Source organism: Halichoerus grypus, chromosome 10 (genome assembly GCF_964656455.1).
Source record: "Halichoerus grypus chromosome 10, mHalGry1.hap1.1, whole genome shotgun sequence".
NCBI lineage: Eukaryota > Metazoa > Chordata > Mammalia > Carnivora > Phocidae > Halichoerus > Halichoerus grypus.
In genome coordinates this window covers 49205861-49226055 of record NC_135721.1, presented here as the reverse complement: position 1 = coordinate 49226055, position 20195 = coordinate 49205861, and the positions used below count along the sequence as shown (strand labels likewise).

Here is a 20195-nt window from a genome sequence, read left to right as displayed (position 1 = left end):
GTATTATGACTACTCAAGTGATTTAAAAATACAGTGAAGAAAAGCTACAGCCTCTCTCACCAAGCTTTCTAGTGGCTATATTCATATAATTCAGAGAAACATTAGGGGAAGCAACAATTAATGTCCAAGTTCTTCCAACACATTCCTGGTGGTCTTATAAGCCACTATACCAAGAATGCAGTCATCAAAAGAGAATGACAGGAAACAGAGAAGATTTTTTCAAAAGGTAAACTGGCCTTACTTCCTTTCCCTCATGTTGCAGTTTTCTATTAGTATCCGTCACTTGATTCTGTGGAGAGAAGACAATTTAAACTCATAAGAAACAAACATTTAGACAACTGTTGGGTAAGATCACATTTTAAATGAGAAGACTAAAAACTCAGTTACTCAGACAGTTTCAGTATTCCAACACATTTTGGTTTAATGGCATTCTCTTGGGTCTAAATTATATCAACTTTTCTACTAATGTTTTCTATTGCATGATCTTTTGAACAATGAAAAGAAAAACTTACTGAATGATGTGTTCAGCTCAGAATATTCCAAACTAAGATATGACAACAACTAACGATCACACTTGAATTTTGGAAAGAAGAGAAAAAAAACAGAAAAAATAACCCAAAGAACCTTACCATCTCTATTATATGTACAAAAAACAAATTTTATCATAAATATTCCTCAACTCACCAATGTATTCCTGGAAAACTTGGGTATAAACTGAACTTTTTAACTCGGGCCAAATCTTCCCTATTTATTATCCTAATTTTAGAAAGTATTTTATCTTGGGGCACCTGGGTGGCTCAGCTGGTCAAGTGTCTGCCTTTGGCTCAGGTCATGATCACAGGGTCCTGGGGTCAAGCCCCGACTCGGGCTCCCTCAGCAAGGAGTCTGCTTCTCCCTCTCCTGTCTCCCCCCGCCCCCACCCGCCGCTTGTTCACTCTCTCTCTCTGTGTCAAATAAGTAATAATAAATTCTTTTAAAATTTTTTATTTTAATTTTTTTTGGATCATTAATTTTTAACAGTTCCTAACATTTCCACATTCCCATTTTTCTAAATTAATCTCTCCATCAGATAGTCAAAACTAAGTAAACAAGCCTTAAAATTTATCTAGAGTTTGTAATATAAAGGAACTGGCACCAAGTTTTTTGATATCCACTTTTGGAGACTTGATTGATATTAAAAAAATTAAGTACACAGAACAGTAATTTCCTCAGCACCTCAGACATTATCAAAACATGAGCAATATTAACTTCTAAGCTTACTTTAATAGAGGCTCTCTACCCTTCCACCAATAACTGCCACTCCTTACACTTTTCAGGCATTCCTTAGCCCAGTGTTTCCCATTATATCCCTTAGAACACCAAGAAATGTTAGTTAATAGGTACTCTGCACATGCACACAGAGGTGCACACCTGCACAAATATACACACACACACACACACACACACACACACACACACCCCAAATATGTATGGGAAAAATCCACTAAACAGGTTAGTTTATTCAGGACTTCTTGAAGCCTTTAATATTCTACATGCTCTGTGAATGCCCAATAAGGGGATAGCATACAGAATGTTTTCCAAACTTTTTTAACATAATACCCTCTTATTAAGGATCATCTTAAGAAACTAGTTTTTCAGGAACACACATTTGCAAACTTTGCCCTCAACTATATACTATACCTGGACTACCATTTTCAGAGCAGATTATGACATGCACCTCCTTTCACAGACAAAACAAAACCCAACCTTCTCCAGAAAGTCTTTATACAGTAACAGAAAAAGAAGAAACCCTCAAATTCCCTCTTTATTATTTATTTAATAGCACCACATGTGAAACACACAGTTTTATTAGACTGCTAGCTCAATATAAATTAAGAGTGTGATGTAGCTGTCTCAAAAGCTGACCTAAGACAACATCAATAGAAGCATTGTCTAAAGTAGAGGTCAGGAAACTTTTTGCAAAGGGCTAAGTAGATAATCTCTGTTGTAACCATTCCACTCTGCCACTGTAGCAAAAATGGAGCTATAAACAAAATGCAGGTGAATAGGCATTGCTGCATTCCAATAAAACTTTATTTACAAAAATAGGAGACAACCTGAATTTGGTCTACAAGATATAGGTTGCTGATCCTTGGTCTAGAATGAGATGGTAAGGCTATGAGACCACATTATGAGAGTTACATTCAGATGCCATGTTTTAGGAAGGCCACTGACAAACTGAAACACAATTAGATGGGAATATGTTTGGAGAAGGACCCCAAGTCACACAAATGAAAAATAAAGGATTTCTTTAGCCCAAAGAAGGGGTGAATATTCATTTGGAGATACTATATACCATACCTGGACACTGTACACTATATACCACACCTAAATAACAGCTATCCATCAAATATCTGAAGAGCTATTAGAAGAAAGGTGCTGTCCTAAAAATAGTGCTTATTACTTAAACTAATAAATGGATGTTACTAGAACATAGGATTAATATCAGCTTAATATAAGAAAAAGCTTTCAAGTAATGTGAATAAAAATGGGTTGGGATGCCTTGAATTGTGTACTGCTATCCCCCCTTCAGAGTAGTTATTCAAGAATAATTAGTTGTTTAATACTGAACTAGAGAGCTCATAAAATTCAACCTTCCATAAATACTACTAAATTCAAAATCAGTCTCTATTTTATTTACCTTATAAAGACACCATTTCTAAAACTTTTTTTTTTTTTACCTCAAACTAATTGCGAGAAATACATTTTACATTGCAACCAGTACACAAGTATAGGGCGCACGCATGCGCGCGCGCGCGCGCACACACACACACACCCCTGAAACAAAATTCTCAAGAAACAGTGTTTACCCTCACTACATGTAATACACTTTACTGCTTTCCATTCTGCTCTGTTCTATCTCATTTCAATTTTTACTAAAAATACTGATTATGGCCCACTAATTTGATCTCGTGCAAACAACGGTTCTAAAACACATCCATAGGAGACTAACTAATGCTTCTAATAAGAAACATAATTACCATTTCATTACTATTTTAACATAAAAATGAAAAGAAAGTATATTGCCTACCTAGGATACCACTCCTCTTGATGCAGAAAACATAAATATGGAGAGAGATAATATATACACTATGAATCAAAAGAAATAGTGGGCATCCTAGAGAGTGTAGTTTCTTATCATTGCTATGTTAAAATAATACTGACAGTAGTTAATACTTAGCCTTTTGCATTTTCTAAACTCTTTTCTAGAGTTCAAGAATCCCTAATTTTCTTAGCTTCCTAATCCAGGTTGAATGGCTCCCCCTGCTCTAGAAGAGCTGCTAGACTTTAATACCCTCAGGCTTCAGAGTAGATGAGCAGGAGCCTGAAGCAGTCAAATACCCTGAACTGGTAGCCTCCCAGTCATGGTTTCTCTCAGGGGCATCCTGAGTAATTTGAAGGAATTTGCAACTTGAAACAGTTTGGAGGAAGGAAGAAAAGATGAGTACCAACCAGCAAGGGATACCAGCAATTGGTGAATATCATGGGCAATGTTCAGTAAAGGTATGCCAAGAAGGTACTCTACCACATGACTACTTAAGTAGCCAGAGACAGGGCTTTGTGTCGCCCGTCACAACCTGGGGACCCAGGGAGCAGAGGGAGAAGTCTGGAATACACACATCCAAGTAACACAGAAAAGAACAGTTTGAGGGGAGAATGGAAAGCTGGGATGGCTGAGTGAGGACTAACAGCTTACATGGCTCCTGGCAGGAAGCCCCTACCTTTGTTTTCAGACATTTTGGATACTTTTGTCTATCTGAAGCCTCAATGGTCCATTTCAGCCCCCAAAACTTCAGCATAACTTTTCATTTAAAATATAATCAAACTGTTCATACTTTTTAACAGCTTTATACATTAAGCAAACATTTCTAATACTTTCTCATGTAAGATATCCTTCTAAAATAAACTGTAGTTTATTATTCTTTTAAATGAATGTATCATGACTTATTTTACTAATCTTCTACTAAATGACTTTAGGGACATTTTAAAGTTTTATACATTAGAAGGCAGAGGAGGGAAAAAAATGAATAAAATAAAAGTTTTATACATTAAAAAAAATCAGATGAACATCCTTATACATGCACCTATAGCCTCAGAATAAGTCTTGGGGCACCCTGGGTGGCTTGGCCAGCTAGATGTCTGACTCTTGGTTTTGGCTCAGGTCATGATCTCAAGGTCATGAAATCAAGCCCCACACTGGGCTCTGTGCTCAGTGGAGAGTCTGCTTCAGATTCTCGCTCTCCCTCTCTGCTTGCTCCTCCCTGACCCTTGTGCGCATAAAACAAAATAAATAAAATCTTTAAAAAAAAAAGAATGAGTCTTTAAAACAGTGTGGAGTTTTTAAGTATTCATAAATAAAATTACTCTCCTCAAAGGTTGTAATAATCTACACTCCAACCAGCATACCCTGGTTGACTGGTATCATATCTCTAATCTTAAATATCATTTTTTTCATCTCTGTCATTTTATTAGGTGGAATTTTATTAAGCCTCCATTCCTTTAACTTTCTAAATTGTAGAGTTCCCTTGTATTTCTTCTTCATACACTGTATATTAATGCATATTTCTCTTTCCTATTAGAGTGTTCATATTTTTCCTTTTAATTTATAAAGATTTTTTCTATGTTACAAATATTAGTCAATTGGCAAATGTATTTTTTTTTTTTTTAAGATTTTATTTATTTGACAGAGAGAGACACAGCAAGAGAGGGAACACAAGCAGGGGGAGTGGGAGAGGGAGAAGCAGGCTTCCCGCGGAGAAGGGAGCCCAATGCGGGGCTTGATCCCAGGGCCCTGGGATCATGACCTGAGCCAAAGGCAGACGCTTAACGACTGAGCCACCCAGGCGCCCCAGCAAATGTATTTTAAATAGTTTTTATTTATTATTTATATTTAATTTTTACCTTATATGTAGAAAAGATTCTTTCATTTTAATGTCATATCTATCAACTTTTTTCTTTCTGGCTTTAGGACTTTTGTTTAGAAATGTATTCCTCACTCCCAAAATCACAAAAACATTCATCTGTACTTTCTACTAGTTCCTTGATGGTTTTGTATTTTACATTTAACTGTTTCGTTCATCTGAGATTAATGTTGGTACACAATGAAAAACAGGTCAAACTTAATTTCAACTAAAATAGTTAAGCATTAAGCACAGTAACAACAAATCAGAAGAGCCATTACTTCGGGCGGGGAGGGTAAAGGGAGCAACTAAGAAGGATACAAAAGACAGATTTAATTGTGTTGGCAATAATATACTTCTTAAGAAGGTTGGATAGTTATTGCACAGCTCCATAAACTCTTATTTGAAACCTTGGGACCCACTGTGTTTTGGACTTCAAAAATTTGGAGATTCTGTAAAGATAATATGGTACATACTGCATATTACATAACACCCCTACCCACTGGGTAGTAGGACAGGATCCCACAATCAAACACATTAGTATTTCTGCAGCAAAATACAAAATTTTACACTAAATAAAACATATTAAGAGGCTTGATAGCTTCATGCAGGTTAGGTTTTGCGGTCAAATTAGCTTTTTTTTTTAAAGACTTTATTTATTTAATTTAGAGACTGGGGAGGGACAGAGAGAGAGGGAGAGAGAGAATCCCAAGCAGACTCCGCTCGGAGCGTGGAGCCCAATGCAGGGCTCAATCTCAAGACCCCGAGATGATGACTGGAGCCAAAATCAAGAGTCAGACGTCCAACCAACTGAGCCACCTCAAATTAGCTTTTAAATCACTATAGCTTTAAATAGCCCACTTTCCCTCTCAATAAAATTGTTTGTTTTTCTTACCTATGTATCCTTTTATATGAATTTTTTTTCTTTTTTTTTTTTTTAAGATTTTATTTATTTATTTGACAGAGAGAGAGAGAGTGAGAGCAGGAACACAAGCAGGGGGAGTGGGAGAGGGAGAAGCAGGCCTCCCGCAGAGCAGGGAGCCTGATGCGGGGCTCGATCCCAGGATCCTGGGATCATGACCTGAGCCGAAGGCAGACGTTCAACGACTGAGCCACCCAGGCGCCCCTATATGAATTTTATACTCACTGTCAAGTTCACCCCATGCCCCAGGAAAATCCTTTTGGGATTTTAATCCAAATTCCAATAGGAGAAGGAAGAGGAAGAGGAGAAGAAGAAAAAGATGAAGGGAATGGAATGGAGGAAGGAGAAGAAGAAAGAAGAAAGAAAGAAAGAAAGAAAGAAAAAGAAAAAGAAAAAAAAAAAGAAAGAAAAGTGAAGAGAAAAAAAGGGAGGGAGGGAGGGAAAGGGAAAGGAGTAAGCAAGGAAAAGGAAGGAAGGACGGAAGGAAGGAAGGAAGGAAGGAAGGAAGGAAGGAAGGAAGGAAGGAATTCGAGGCATAAGGACTGGAAAGAAAGAAATAAAGCTGTTATTACTTACATAGCATATGAGTGTTTACACAGAAAACTCAAAAGAAGTCCACACACAAATTATTAGAAATAAGAGAAGAGTTTAGTGAAGTGATCAGACTTACAATCAATAAGCAAAGTCAGTTATCCAAGATAAGGGGCCAGACCAATATGGCTGCTCTCCTTCCTGAATCTGAATCTGTCATATTTCTCATCCACATGTAGTTATCCAAAATAAAATTTAACTTAGAATAGTATTCTTTTTAGCTAAAATCATCCCAATTATCTATGTTTCAGTGCAAATTCCTTCCTTAGTTTCTTTACTCCAAACATGTAACCAGCAATGTATTCCCTACTCCTTTAATCCAAATCAAAACCCCAGCACAGGACAGAGAAACAAGTCCCTCTTAGAGCCTTCTTACTTTGAGTTTCTGAGCTTCCCCTCTCACTTTCAGCAGTTCAGTTATAGAGTCCACAAAGCCCTGGTAATGAAAGTTACACATTTTCTCAATTTCCCGGTCATGATTGCGGATGCGAGTTTCAAGCTTCTCCATGAATCGTCCATGTTCCTCACCGTCATAGACAGACCTTTAAAAAAACATAGCATGAAGATTACACCAGATTTACGTCTAAGAAAGAGAAACAGAATTACAAATCCAGAAGTGAATTTATTTAGAAATTTCATATTGAAGGTACATCAACCACAGAGTAATCCAATTATATTAATATTGCCCCAATTCTAGATGAGTAATTTTTTTTAGGAAAACAGAAATTTTGCTTCCTATCCATTCAAAAATATTTAAATATTTGACAGTATTCACCACAGAATTATCATCATAAAATGAAAGGACTGAATTACAACTCCTTTGCAACTTTCCTTCTGAAACTTACCTAGAAAAACTCAATTTTGGATAAAGCCAACTATCTAACCACTCCATAACTATACCCAAGAAGCTGATGCTGCTGGAGAAAAACACAGCTGTGCTGGGTTGACTCAGTTTAGCTATATAACCACAAATCTAAATTGGGCATTCAATAAATACTGCTAGATAATACTACTAAAACTATCCCCCCTACCACCACCACCACAAAATCACTTTGTATTCTCAAATAACTATGTGTGAGAACCTTACTTTGTCCTGTCCTCAAATGTCCATCCCCTCACTCTCTCTCTGCTGATGTGACTCCACATTTCAAAGAAACTCTCCCACTAAAATCAACCAACCTTCTTACCTCTGTAACTCCTACTCTGTCCACCCTCCTGTAAGAATGGAAAAAGCATTTCAAGCTCCTGTCTGTCAACCCTTTTTGTTGTCTCACGAACTTTACTCCTTCAATTATTCCCTTTTATTCACCCCCTACAGCATACATTTCCCCACTCTGCTAAATCATTCTCATGGGCATATAAACATGACTTAAAGGAACTGTCCTTACTTGCACATTTCCCTCCAGCTAACCATCTTATTTCTCTGCTCCCCTCCCAGCAAACCTCGTTGTCCCTTCCTCACCTCCCAATAGTTAGCAATCATCTTGCTCCACCTAATAGCAGCATTTGCTGTAATATGATACACCCTCCTTCTTGAAACAATCTTTTCTCTAGAATTCAGTGATACCACAATAGTGTGGTTTTTATCCTTTCATGGACAAGCCTTCTCAACCTCCTTTCTGGGCTCCTCCTCCTCTATTCTCCTTCTAAAGATTCCAAAAACAACCTATCTTTTCTAACTATGCTCTCTTACCGAGCAATGTCATCTAATGCCATGCCATAAAATACCCTGTACATAATAAGGACTTCCCAATCTACATCTTGAATTCAGAGCACTAGATTCTCAAATATGCAGCTACTATTTAACAATTACAACTGGATTTTTAAAAGCCATCTCAAATTTAAAAATCATCTATTGCCAAGCTATCACACTCCCAAACCTGTTCCTCCCCAAATCTCTCCACCACTCACCCACCTCATCACAACTAATGGCACTCTCCAGTTGCCCAAGTCAAAAATCCAAATGCTGGGGGTGGGGGGGGAGGGTGGGTTGCCTGGGTGGCTCAGTCGTTAAGCATCTGCCTTCAGCTCAGATCATGATCCCAGGGTCCTGGGATCGAGCCCCACATCGGGCTCCCTGCTCCGCGGGAAGCCTGCTTCTCCCTCTCCCACTCCCCCTGCTTGTGTTCCCTCTCTTGCTGTGTCTCTCTCTGTCAAATAAATAAATATTTAAAAAAAAAAAAATCCAAATGCAGGAATTACTCCTAATCCACCTCTTTCCATCACACACCCCATCCAAACGATTAATAAATCCTGACAACTCAACCTCCAAAACATATCTTAATAGTGGATTGCATCCCACCATTTCTACTAAAACCCTAGTCCAAATCTATATCATTGGCACAGGGCAATAGCTTCCCAAAAGTTTCCATCTCCCCATTTCCCCACCTCCATGCAGACACCCTCCACACAGCAGTTAAAATGATCTTGATAAAGCAATAAATCAGATGTTATCCCTCTGCTTAAATCTTTCTAATGGTTTCTCTTTACCAAAGGAATAAAAATCTTAAACCATTACCATAGCCTATAAGATCCTATACAATCTAGCCTCTGATACCTCTCCAACCTCATTTCTCTCTAGGTCCCACCCCTAGCCACCCTCTATCCCCTATGTTCTAGCTAAAATGGCTTTTTTTTTCCAAGCCTCTTCTTCCCTCAAGAATTTTATTTTTGCAGTTCTTATGCTAGTCATGTTCATCCTCTATATATTCAAACAACTTTCTCATTCTCATCATCCTGTTTGTTGTCTATCTCTCCCCTCAACCCATCCCAATTAGATTATAAGCTCCAGGGCAAGAATTCTGTTTGCCATATTCTCCACTGTACCTCTACAACAGTACCAGACAGGTGGTAGGCAACGAGTAAACATTTGTTGACTAAATGAGTGACTAATATTATCTCTAAACCTCTTTGACATCTTTGTTTGTTTGTTTGTTTGTTTAACAAACATACATGTGTTCATTACCAACATTTTATGGTTCTAGAATCATTTGTAGGTACCAGATCATGACCGTGATCTTGTGCACTCTCCTCAGCAGATCAGTTCCACTGCCCAAAACTCAGCAGTAAATACAGACAATACATACACAAGTTTGGCTTCCAGTAAAAATTCTGATCACTTACTTCAGAAAACCCACAGCAATCTAGATTCATTCTCCTTCCTTTGAAATAATGAGATTGTCAAATAAATTATAAACAATTCCCGCTTTGACAATTAAGACACACTATAGAATAACCAGTTGCCTGAAGGAGCTTGAAATACAGACAGAAGGCAGAATCTACCAATGACATTTCAACTAACCTCAAATAAGCATAAATTTCCCCTTCCAAAGAAAAGGAAAAGGTTTCCCTGTGAAGATACTAATATTCCTTGCCATTTATAGAAAAGCAATAACCAATGAAAACGTATCAATCTAAATGACATGAGCAGACAGTATTCAATATTAGACAACTCTCTGGTTCCAAATTCAGTTATATCTTGACCATACTTCTAAGTAGCTCATCTACTTCCTTCTACTATGTAGAACTTTTCTTCATTTTTCCCTTCCAAAGATCTATATCAATATCACAAAAGACAACTCAAAGAGAAGAAAATCCCCAAATTAAGAAATTCGTAACACATTAATAATGCCTGCCTAGCAACCTAGTTCCCTGAACTTCCTATAAAAAAATATAAATCAAAGAAAGGAAAGGTGGATTTTAGCTGCCTGAGTATATAGCCTTGTTTTAGCAATGCAACTAACCAGCTATGAATCTTTGGGCAACTCAGTTAATCTCTCTGACCCTCAGCTTTCCCATTTAGAAAATAGGAAGCAGGGCGCCTGGGTGGCTCAGTTGGTCAAGCAACTGCCTTCGGCTCGGGTCATGATCTCAGGGTCCTGGGATCGAGCCCCACATGGGCTCCCTGCTCGGCGGGAGGTCTGCTTCTCCCTCTCCCACTCCCCCTGCTTGTGTTCCCTCTCTCGCTGTCTCTATGTCAAATAAATAAATAAAATCTTTAAAAAAAAAAAAAAAGAAAATAGAAAGCAATCAGTTACTAATTCTCTTAAGTATCAGCCTACCTCTAAGTTTCTACAATTAACTTTCACGTTCAGATTAAGTCAATAAACTGTAAAGATCATACATTTTTCAGAGGAGTGTTAACAGGTAGTAGTTCAAAACAACTTAATGAATTTTCTACATCCTTATCATTAGCTCCTAACTATTTCTCCTATCTTAGGGCCTTTAGGATTCTACTATTCTCTTTAATTATAATAATGTTGAATAACATCAAAGGTTTATAGCAGATCCCCTGAGTATCTTGAGTATTTAAGAAGTTAGAATAGGGGTGCCTGGGTGGCTCAGTCAGTTGAGCGGCTGCCTTCGGCCCAGGCCATGATTCCAGGGTCCTGGGATCAAACCCCACGTCGGGCTCCCTGCTGAGCGGGGAGCCTGCTTTTTTTCCCTCTCCCTCTCCCTGCCGCTCACCCTGCTTGTACTCTCTCTCTCTAATAAAAAATAAAAAATCTTTAAAAAAAAAAAAAGAAGTTAGAATAAATGTAAAACCCACATATTTAAAACAAGGGTGTTGGGACTATATTTACAAACTTGTGTTTCGTGGTTACATAATATCAAGAAATCCACAATTTCCAGATTTAATGTGTATATAGGGAGAAGCATATATATGTAATTTTAAGGGAAACTGATCTATAGTTTCCATCTGGTTATCAAAAAGGTTAAAAATCACTGATTTAAAAGTTTTGTTTCAAATTGCCCAGCACAGGAAAAGGCAATTATAGATCACTACTTAACAGCTCAATTTCTACCAGCATTTCAAGTGTATCTCAGCCTTAGTGCTAGCCAATATATCTAATAAACACAGAATTTTAAAAATAAAAATAAACAAGTCTTAAATTCTGGAAAGGTTATAGACCTACAGAAGTTAACCTAATATTCGTTGTCAACACTGCATTTGAACAAAGAATAGCTTCCCCGCCCCCCCAACCTGGAATAAACGACTTAAACTAGAGAAAGACTGCCATCTAGTGATGATCCATTTCTAACATTCCTTGAAACTCCAACTTAATGTGGCCAAGAGGGACTGCTTAAAAATCTAAAATCTATATTCTGTAATACCTCCTGGCCAAACACTTACAACCAGTTATTAAATGATACTTTATATAAAGCACTCTAATATTTAAACTTCCATTTGTAATATAAAGCAGGATTTTTTTAAAGATTTTATTTATTTGAGACAGAGAGTGCGTGAGCAAGCAGGAGAATGGGGACAGAGGGAGAGGGACAAGTAGACTCCATGTTGAGCAAGGAGCCCGAGAGAGGGCTGGATCCCATGACCCTGAGATACCTGAGCCGATATCAAGAGTCAGACACTTAACTGACTAAGCCACCCAGGTGCCCCTCTAATATAGAGCAGGATTTAGAGAAAAACTATATGCTTTTAACATATCTATGCCACAATTAAATAAGACTGTCTATGAAATAAACAAACTGTACCACTGGTTTCATTATTTGTCATAATGCAAAGAATATTCTGGTGCCTAGTAAAAGGTAAACAAGCAGAAATGCTTGGGAATTAACAAGTCTTTATAGCCTAAATTTTGAGTCAATCACATAAACGCTGCCTTATAGAGTCTAATTTCACACACACAAAAAACACAAAAAACAAAAAACCACACAAACACAAGCGCGTGCACATGCACACACACACACACACAGATTTCTACAAAAAGCAACATGTTTTATACTAGTGGCTATCTCTGATGCATACTTTCAAACATCCCACCTAGATTTCATAGGCATTTTAAGAGAGAGATTTTAACTTCTAAAATGGCACTTCAGGAATTCTATTCAACAAATATTTATCATTCCTCTGTAATGAACCATTACAGGATTGTATCATTTGCTACAACCTATATCAGCTCAAATCTGTTTGTCTAAAGAGAAAAATAAATAATGTTATGAGCATACATTATTTCATTTAAATCCTATGAACCTTATAAATTAGACATTATTCCCATTTTATAAATGAGGAACCTGAAACCCAAGAAGATGAAGCAACTTGACAAATTCACACAGCTAGAAAGTGTCCCCTGTGGTACATCGGTCTGTCTCCTTTTCAAGCAAAGAAAGCAAAAAAGTCCCATGAACCCCTGAGCTGTTAGAGTTGCAAGAGGTCTTGGAGATGGAATACAAAGCTCTTGTTGTAAAATGGAGGAAACTGAGGCCAAGGAAAGTTAAAATGCCATAGTCAAAATTACATTGCTTGTTACTAATACATCTGGATCTGACTCCCAAAGAAAACACAATTAGGAAAAGCTAATAACAGACACAAAGCTTAAGTGGTTTAAAAAAAAAAAAAGACACACACACACTTATACTTCTACTTCAGGATGAGTCAGTTGCCTATCCAATCACGATTATTCCATTCCCCATATTAGTGACTAGTTAATAGGTGACACAACTTTCACCAATGGGAAGTAAGGAGAAATTTTGAAGTGAAGAGCCAAGAAGAGCTTTTCTTTCCTGAAGGACACAGGAAAAGAAACTGCTTTTCCTACTTGAGACACTTTCCTATACAATGCTTGGGGATGCCACAACCATCCCGAGGTGAGAGGAGATACTGCCAATACTCTGAGGACAGCAAGGGGGAAACATGGAAAATACCTGGGTCCTTGATGATGAACCAATGCTGAAACAGTCCTATATCCCAACTTCATAGTATGTGATTTAATAAATTTCCTCTTTTAAGGTAAATTTCCAAATTTTAGGAAGTTTCCTATTTCCACTTTCCCTCAATATTCTGCTACTTGGAAAGGAAAGTATCCTAAAAGCACAATGTTGTTCAGTCTTCAGAGGTAGCAGGCAAATCAGAGAAAAAGCCAATAGCAAATCAAAGTCTACACAATGCTAACGAATCCTGTTCCCAGGACTGCTAGACTGCTCTTCCCATTTTCTTCCAGAGTTAACTCCCACTCACTCTTCAAATCTCAGGATGCACCTTACTTTTTCTAGGAAAACTACTCTAGCTACATTGACTCTGTTACATGTTCCTCCTTTGCTTTTAATGCCATCACCGAATTTACGAAACTATATTCTGATTGCCCATTCACTTGGGCAATTTCCCCTTACCAGAACATTAATCTCTTTGTGGGCAGAGACTGTGTCTTGCCCATTTTATCTCCAGCTCTTAGCACAGAGCCTGGCACAGAAGAGATCCTGCATGTATGCTGAAGATGGGGAAAGAGAAGGAAAGGTAGGAGACTAAGATGTGGGTTTCTGATTGTCTCAAAGACAGATGCAAAGCCTATCACATCAAACAAAGTTTAGCCGTCGAGATGTTTTTAGAACCAAGAAGAACTTCAAGACACAAAGACTGAACATTTTTTTTCTTTTTGTTTTTGATTAATCCAAGAAAAAATTCCAGAGTTTATTCTGGTCTTTTCTTTTTCATATATATATATATTTTTTTTTTTTTACTTCTGTCATGGTTTTAGTCCTGAAACATTTTCTTCTCATTAAGTTCCAAAAAAGCATCATTAGTATTTTTGTTTATTCCAAAAGTTAAAAATAAAGTGGAAAAACAGATTTGAGCATGATGTTGAAAGAGAAACTGCAGAAGGTCAAGTGGAGTTTAAATCCCTTCCTCTTCTTACTTCAGTTTATCTATCAATTTAATTCAGACCTTACTATGGCAATTTGGATGCTCAGAGTCCATAAAGGTGAAAGTAGATCACTGTATATCATCATCAGGAACAGGGGAAGCATATGCTAGTTAAGGAAGTCTAAGCTGAAGACTATACCCAAATGTTCTTGTACTGCCACAGACCAAATACATTCAAATCCTTCTTTCACCCTGCAGATACCAAGGTTTACAACTGGCTTCACCAAAATAGCCCATGCAACCAAAAGAATGTTGGATGGAGATCTCCCTCACGGCAGAAAGGGAACCCCACGCTTCTATGATGGCTATTTTCAGAGGGATAAAAACAGGATGGAGAAGTTTCAATTGGTACTTAGCCAAAGAATCTACTAAAAACCTGGTACTGTTTAAACAGCACAGGAAAGTGAAGAAGGGGAACTTGTCACAAAACATCAGTCAAATCAATAATAGTCTATTAGAAAATAAACTAATGAAAGCAAGGAAACTCCAAATTAAAGATACAGAGATCACCATAACTGCTACCATGATAATGTCACACTATTAGAACAATTAATCACCCTAAGTAACTGAAGACACATATTAATTGAAGAAATTCTTCAGACTCTCCACATTTAATATTATGGATCCAATGACAGAGATCATAAAGCTATTAATACAGAGAAACAAACCAAATAGAGGCAGGGTATTAGAAACACTGAAGTGAATATTCCCTTTAGGCATATAGATTTAAAGGAGGCCTAACAAAATCAGACCAACCAACTTTCCCAAAATCACTAAATCACACTTTAAATAATGTTACAGATGTCATTTGTAGATGTGTATGTTGTGTATAATATATAAGTGCATGTGTATGTGCATTATAGTGTGTATGCAATATATGTGTGTGATATACACACATATGCACAAAACACACACATACACACATACACATACACACACACATACACACACACCTTTCTGATTTTCTGAGAAAGAACCAGACTTTCCAACATCACATTCAATTCCTGGTCCAATTTCATATGCTATGGGTTGTTTACTGACACCCCAGGGCCAAAGTGACCACAATTTAAAGCTCTGTAAATCTATAAGCAATTTAAGACCCTGAAGAAGGGTGGATAAACAGTATCAGAATAGTTCCCATACTAAAAATAATGGAGAACAAAGTAGGCAAAATAAGATCAACTTCCATGAACAATATGGAAGATTGGATATACCATGAAAAAACTTTCTACTACTAAACTCCCAAAACTGCTGGGATTAAGTTTCTAAATATTTTTTTTAGTACATGGCTAAGGAAAAGACAAAATAAGGAAAATTTCCAGAGGCTAAAACAAAACTGGAACAGGAATCCAGATTCTACCAATCTCCTATAACCTAATGCTTCTATTTGATACCCATATACAGAAAAAGAAGCCCACAAAGGTGGAAAGTCCAATCAGAGGCCTCCAAATGAAAAAAGCCAAGATACCCAAGGGCTACACCCTTAATGAAAGGTAGAAAAACTTTTCCCCATAAGAATTAAAGGAATCAGTAGTTTCATAAAGGGAGGCTGCAAGGAAAGTTACCTGTCTGGGACTTGACCTTGGGTAGGGGTAGGAGGAAATCTCCCATGATGACATGAAGCCACAAGATGGCCTTTTCAAAGAAGGCAAGCCCATATTCATACGATTAATACTATCATTGTGGTCTGAGACATCTCAAATTAAGAATTTATTTTAGGGGCGCCTGGGTGGCACAGTCAGTTGAGCACCCACTCTTGGTTTCAGCTCAGGTCTATCTCAGGGTCATGGGATCCAGCCCCGAGATGGGCTCCGTGCTCAGCGGACCGTCTGCTTGAGTTTCTCTGTTCCTCTACTCCTCCCCCTGCTTGCACACGTGCTCACGTGTGCTCTCTCACTCTCTCAAATAAATAAATACTGTTAAATTAAAATCTCTGTTCTGATCATTTTCCTTCTGGCATCCTTTCTCTTACTCTTTTTCTCCTTTCACAGCTAAGATTCTTAAAAGAGCAATCTATACCCACTGCCTCCATCTCCTCAAATTGGACCTGCTCTTCAACACAGTGTAACCTGTTTCTTACCCATATCACCCAATGAACCTATTCTTGCTAAGATCAATAAAAGCCTAGGGGCGCCTGGGTGGCTCAACGGGTAAAGCGTCTGCCTTCGGCTCGGGTCATGATCTCGGGGTCCTGGGATCGAGCCCTGCGTCGGGCTCCCTGCTCAGTGGGGAGTCTGCTTCTCCCTCTGCCTCTGCCGTTCCCCCTACTTGTGCTCTCTCCTCTTTCTCTCTCTCAAATAACTAACTAAAATCTTTAAAAAATAAATTAGTTTAAAAAATAAAAGCCTAATTGTCAAATCAAATATTCACTCTTCAGTTCATCATTTACTTGACTCCCCTGTTGTATGTGCCACCACTAACCATTCCTCCCTCTGAAGTATCTACTCCCAGGGCTTCTATGACATTCCCCCTCTTGGTCTCCACCAATTCTTCTTCGTTCTGGCTCTCAACACCTGTGTGGCCTTCATCTCCTCTCACTCTCATGTATATTCACTGAGAAATATCATAAATACTTCAGTTTTCACATTAATTAAACATCTTTGGTTCCCAAATCAGTAATGCCAGAGCATATCTCTGTCACATCCTATAAACCCAATTATCCAACCACCATTTATCCTCAAAAACATCTCAAACTGTGCATATCAAAAGTTAAAGTTATTAACCTGCCACCCAAACCTCCAATTCCCTCCTATATTCACCATCTCAATTGAAAGGACCAACATCCATCCAGTCACCCAAATTAGAAAAATGTAAGTTAACCTTGACTCCTCACCCCACCTCACACCTCTCTCCAGCTAATCAGTCACCAAGACCAATTAATTCTGATCCCATAACCTCTCTTCCATGCTGTTCTTCCTCCCTATCCTCCCCTGCTACTGCCCTAGCTCATGTCCTCATTATCTCTCTTAACATCTGTTTCGCCTCCCTCCTTATTTCCCTAACAATCCATGTTCAATACTTCTTTCACAGTATCTTCTTTAAATGAAATATGACCATGGGGTGCCTGGGTGGCTCAGTGGGTTAAGCATCGGACTCTTGATTTCTGCTCAGGTCATAATCTCAGGCTCGTGAGATTGAGCCCCGCATGAGGCTCCGTGCTGGTCATGGAGCCTGACTAAGATTCTCTTTCCCTCTGCCCCTCCCCACATCTAAAAGAGTAAAATAAAAAACAAATGAAATTAAATATGATCATGAAACACACACACTCCCTTTTAGAATTAAGTCCTGCTCAGGATCAAGTCGAAGTCCCTAACGTAATATATAGGCCCTCTCCTTGTGCGGACTTATCTCTCTGAACACTCTCCACATTCTCTCTGTAACTCCACTTGAAGTTCTTTAAGTGTACTCGGTAGTCCCTCTGCCCAGAATCTTCTTACTATCACTTTATCTGGCTAACATCCTTCAAGATTCAGCTCAAAATTCACTTCTGTAGGGGTGCCTGGGTGGCTCAGTCGTTAAGCTTCTGCCTTCGGCTCAGGTCATGATCCCAGGGTCCTGGGATCGAGCCCCGCATCGGGCTCCCTGCTCGGCCAGGAGCCTGCTTCTCCCTCTCCCACTCCCCCTGCTTGTGTTCCCTCTCTAGCTGTCTCTCTCTCTCTGTGTCAAATAAATAAAATAAAATCTTTTAAAAAATTCACTTCTGTAAAACCTCCCTCCTTACTACAACTACCATAACCTGGTATAGAAGCTTCCCTCCTTACCAACTAAGTAGAACCTAAGAAACTTTTCGTAAAACCTGAGAGAATTTAAGCTTTGGTGTAAATGTCTCCTGACAGTGAGGATTGTGAGTTCATTCTTTGAGGATGCATACTGAAGGTTTTACTTTTCTCCTACTTACTGATATGCTGGCATTAGGCATCTCTTCCCACAAGAAGCCAATTTCATCTATTCTAAAAATCCGTTGCAGCATGTAATAGTCCAGTTTATTAAGGAATACATTTAAAAATCTATTTTTTAAAATGAAGAAACAAAATCTGTTGAAGCACCCAGCCCTATCCTTGATCAACAATTGACAGAGGATAAGCAGTACTCCTTAACAGCCACAGCATCCTCATTTACCACCTCGCCCTCATTGTGACACCGAGTAAATGTAAACTGACCTTTACCAATGAAACCATGTGCGGTTTGAGGTAAATTTCACCAGAGATACTATCATCCTGCTTTGCCTTAAAGCTCTTCAACAAATGCCTAGTATTATTCTAGAAATGAATGGACACCACCACTAAGGGCATTTACTGATGGAAAGCTGAGTCAATTCTCTTCTGTTGTGAAATGTTTATTTGTTCATATTTTTGAGAGGGTACTACACTGAGCACTCTACATTGTAATGATTTATTTACATGTCTATCTTCCCTACAGGACCTTGTGTTCCTTGAGGGTTTACTCCTGGAACAAGGCCTGTATCCCCACAGAGAAGGCATTATAAAATGACAAAGGGTCTAAAGCAGTGCCTGAAAAATGTTTCAACATTTAAACTTTCTCCAAAGACAAGCACTAGAGTTAACAATAAACATTCTTACTTAAAAAGTAAGTTCAAGTTCTAGCAGCACAAATAATTTGTACCTGCAGCTAAAATGCAAAAGAGGAAAAGAAGGAATCAGAGGAAGAAAAGAAGGAACTAGAGAGTTCAAGGAAATCTATTGTAGGAGAAGAGAAGTGTCTGGGAATAATTTGCTATTTCCCCAGCTCTCCTCTAACCTTCTCTGGAAGCTAGGAGAAAGATGATTAAACAGCAACAAGACTCTGAAGGGAACTGGTGTTTCTGGCCCTTGTTGCCAGCAGAAGGGGGAGGGTGACAGCAATCCCAAAGGGCTTTTAGAAAAAATTGCTTCCAGGTGGAAATTTTTTATGGTACTGTGCAGCCTGGAGCCATTTTTTGCTTTCCTTCTTAACCACTGATGATTAAACCATGGACAATCAGGCTACAACAATGGAAACAGTTAGATAACTCCCAAACATCATGGTTCTATACTCCAAATTACCAAGCGAACTCTCAAAGGAGAGAAACAATTTGTTGGCAAAGTCCTTTTTTATAAGGGGGAGAGTGGGGTACGGTCTGTTAAAGATTTGTATTTGGGAAAACATAAAAGTAGTCAAGAACTCTGTATCATAATAATAAACATCAGTCTCATACCAAGACTAGACACTGTAATGTACAGTCATGGAGACCTGAACAAAGGCAATGCTAAATGCCCCGTTCTTTAGCAATTTTTCATCATTTCAACCTGGATTAAGTGGTCTATTAAACGATTATCATAGGGGTATGTAGAGAAATCCTACCACATATCGTGTGGGACAGCTAAGTCAATTTATACCCAATCGTGGTTCTGAAAAACGTCTGAGGTGTATGTCTGAGTTTGTAATGATGGCTCAAGAACATCAGGGGAAAGTTACTTATAGTACCAACTCAGAAGAAAAGCATAGGAAATTAGGGGCCAATCATTCGACCACCCAGCAATTGAATCTAGAAACCCTTACTATACCAATATCACCCACACATTAAAGGATAAATCCAGCTCAAAACTATAATAGTAAAAGTAAGCATTTTAAAAATATATACCAAGCTCTCTGTTGAACATTTTGCATACACTAATTCACTGACTGCTCAAAGATAATGCTACTGGAGTAATCATTACCATCATTTCACACAAGAAGCAACCTTTCTGACACTGCCCGTACATAGAAACACTTACCTTCCCCAGGTGGCCACAATTACATCAAGGATAAGATGAAAGGAAATGGATGAGAGGGAGAATGAGGACGATGAGACAGAGGATGAGGGCAAGTGGGAGGTGAAGCATAAATACTTCAAATAATTCAAAATAATACAAATGGCAATGTTTGGATAATGCAATTGTGATGGGGTTTTTTCCTACTTTTCTGTAACTTTAGATTTTCTTTAAATAAACATGTATTGCTTTTATCGTTGAAAAAAGGAAATGCATTTTTTAAAGTCTACAATAGCACCTAGTTCATAATAGACAGATGTTCAATAAAATGTTAATTGAAATAAAAACCAAAC

The 20195-nt window shown here is 38.3% G+C and overlaps 1 protein-coding gene across 4 annotated transcripts in view; it reads right to left on the bottom strand.

Annotated features, from left to right (window-relative positions):
- EXOC6B (exocyst complex component 6B) overlaps positions 1-20195 on the bottom strand; it is a 590843-nt gene that overhangs the window by 501707 nt on the left and 68941 nt on the right. For all 4 annotated transcript variants that reach the window (XM_078056409.1, XM_078056408.1, XM_078056410.1 and 1 more), the window contains 2 exons: positions 6830-6995; positions 242-289 (listed from right to left, as the gene is read on the bottom strand). In XM_078056409.1, coding sequence (XP_077912535.1) covers positions 242-289; positions 6830-6961 — 180 coding nt within the window. In that variant the 5' untranslated portion in view covers positions 6962-6995. The remainder of the gene's footprint in view (positions 1-241; positions 290-6829; positions 6996-20195) is intronic.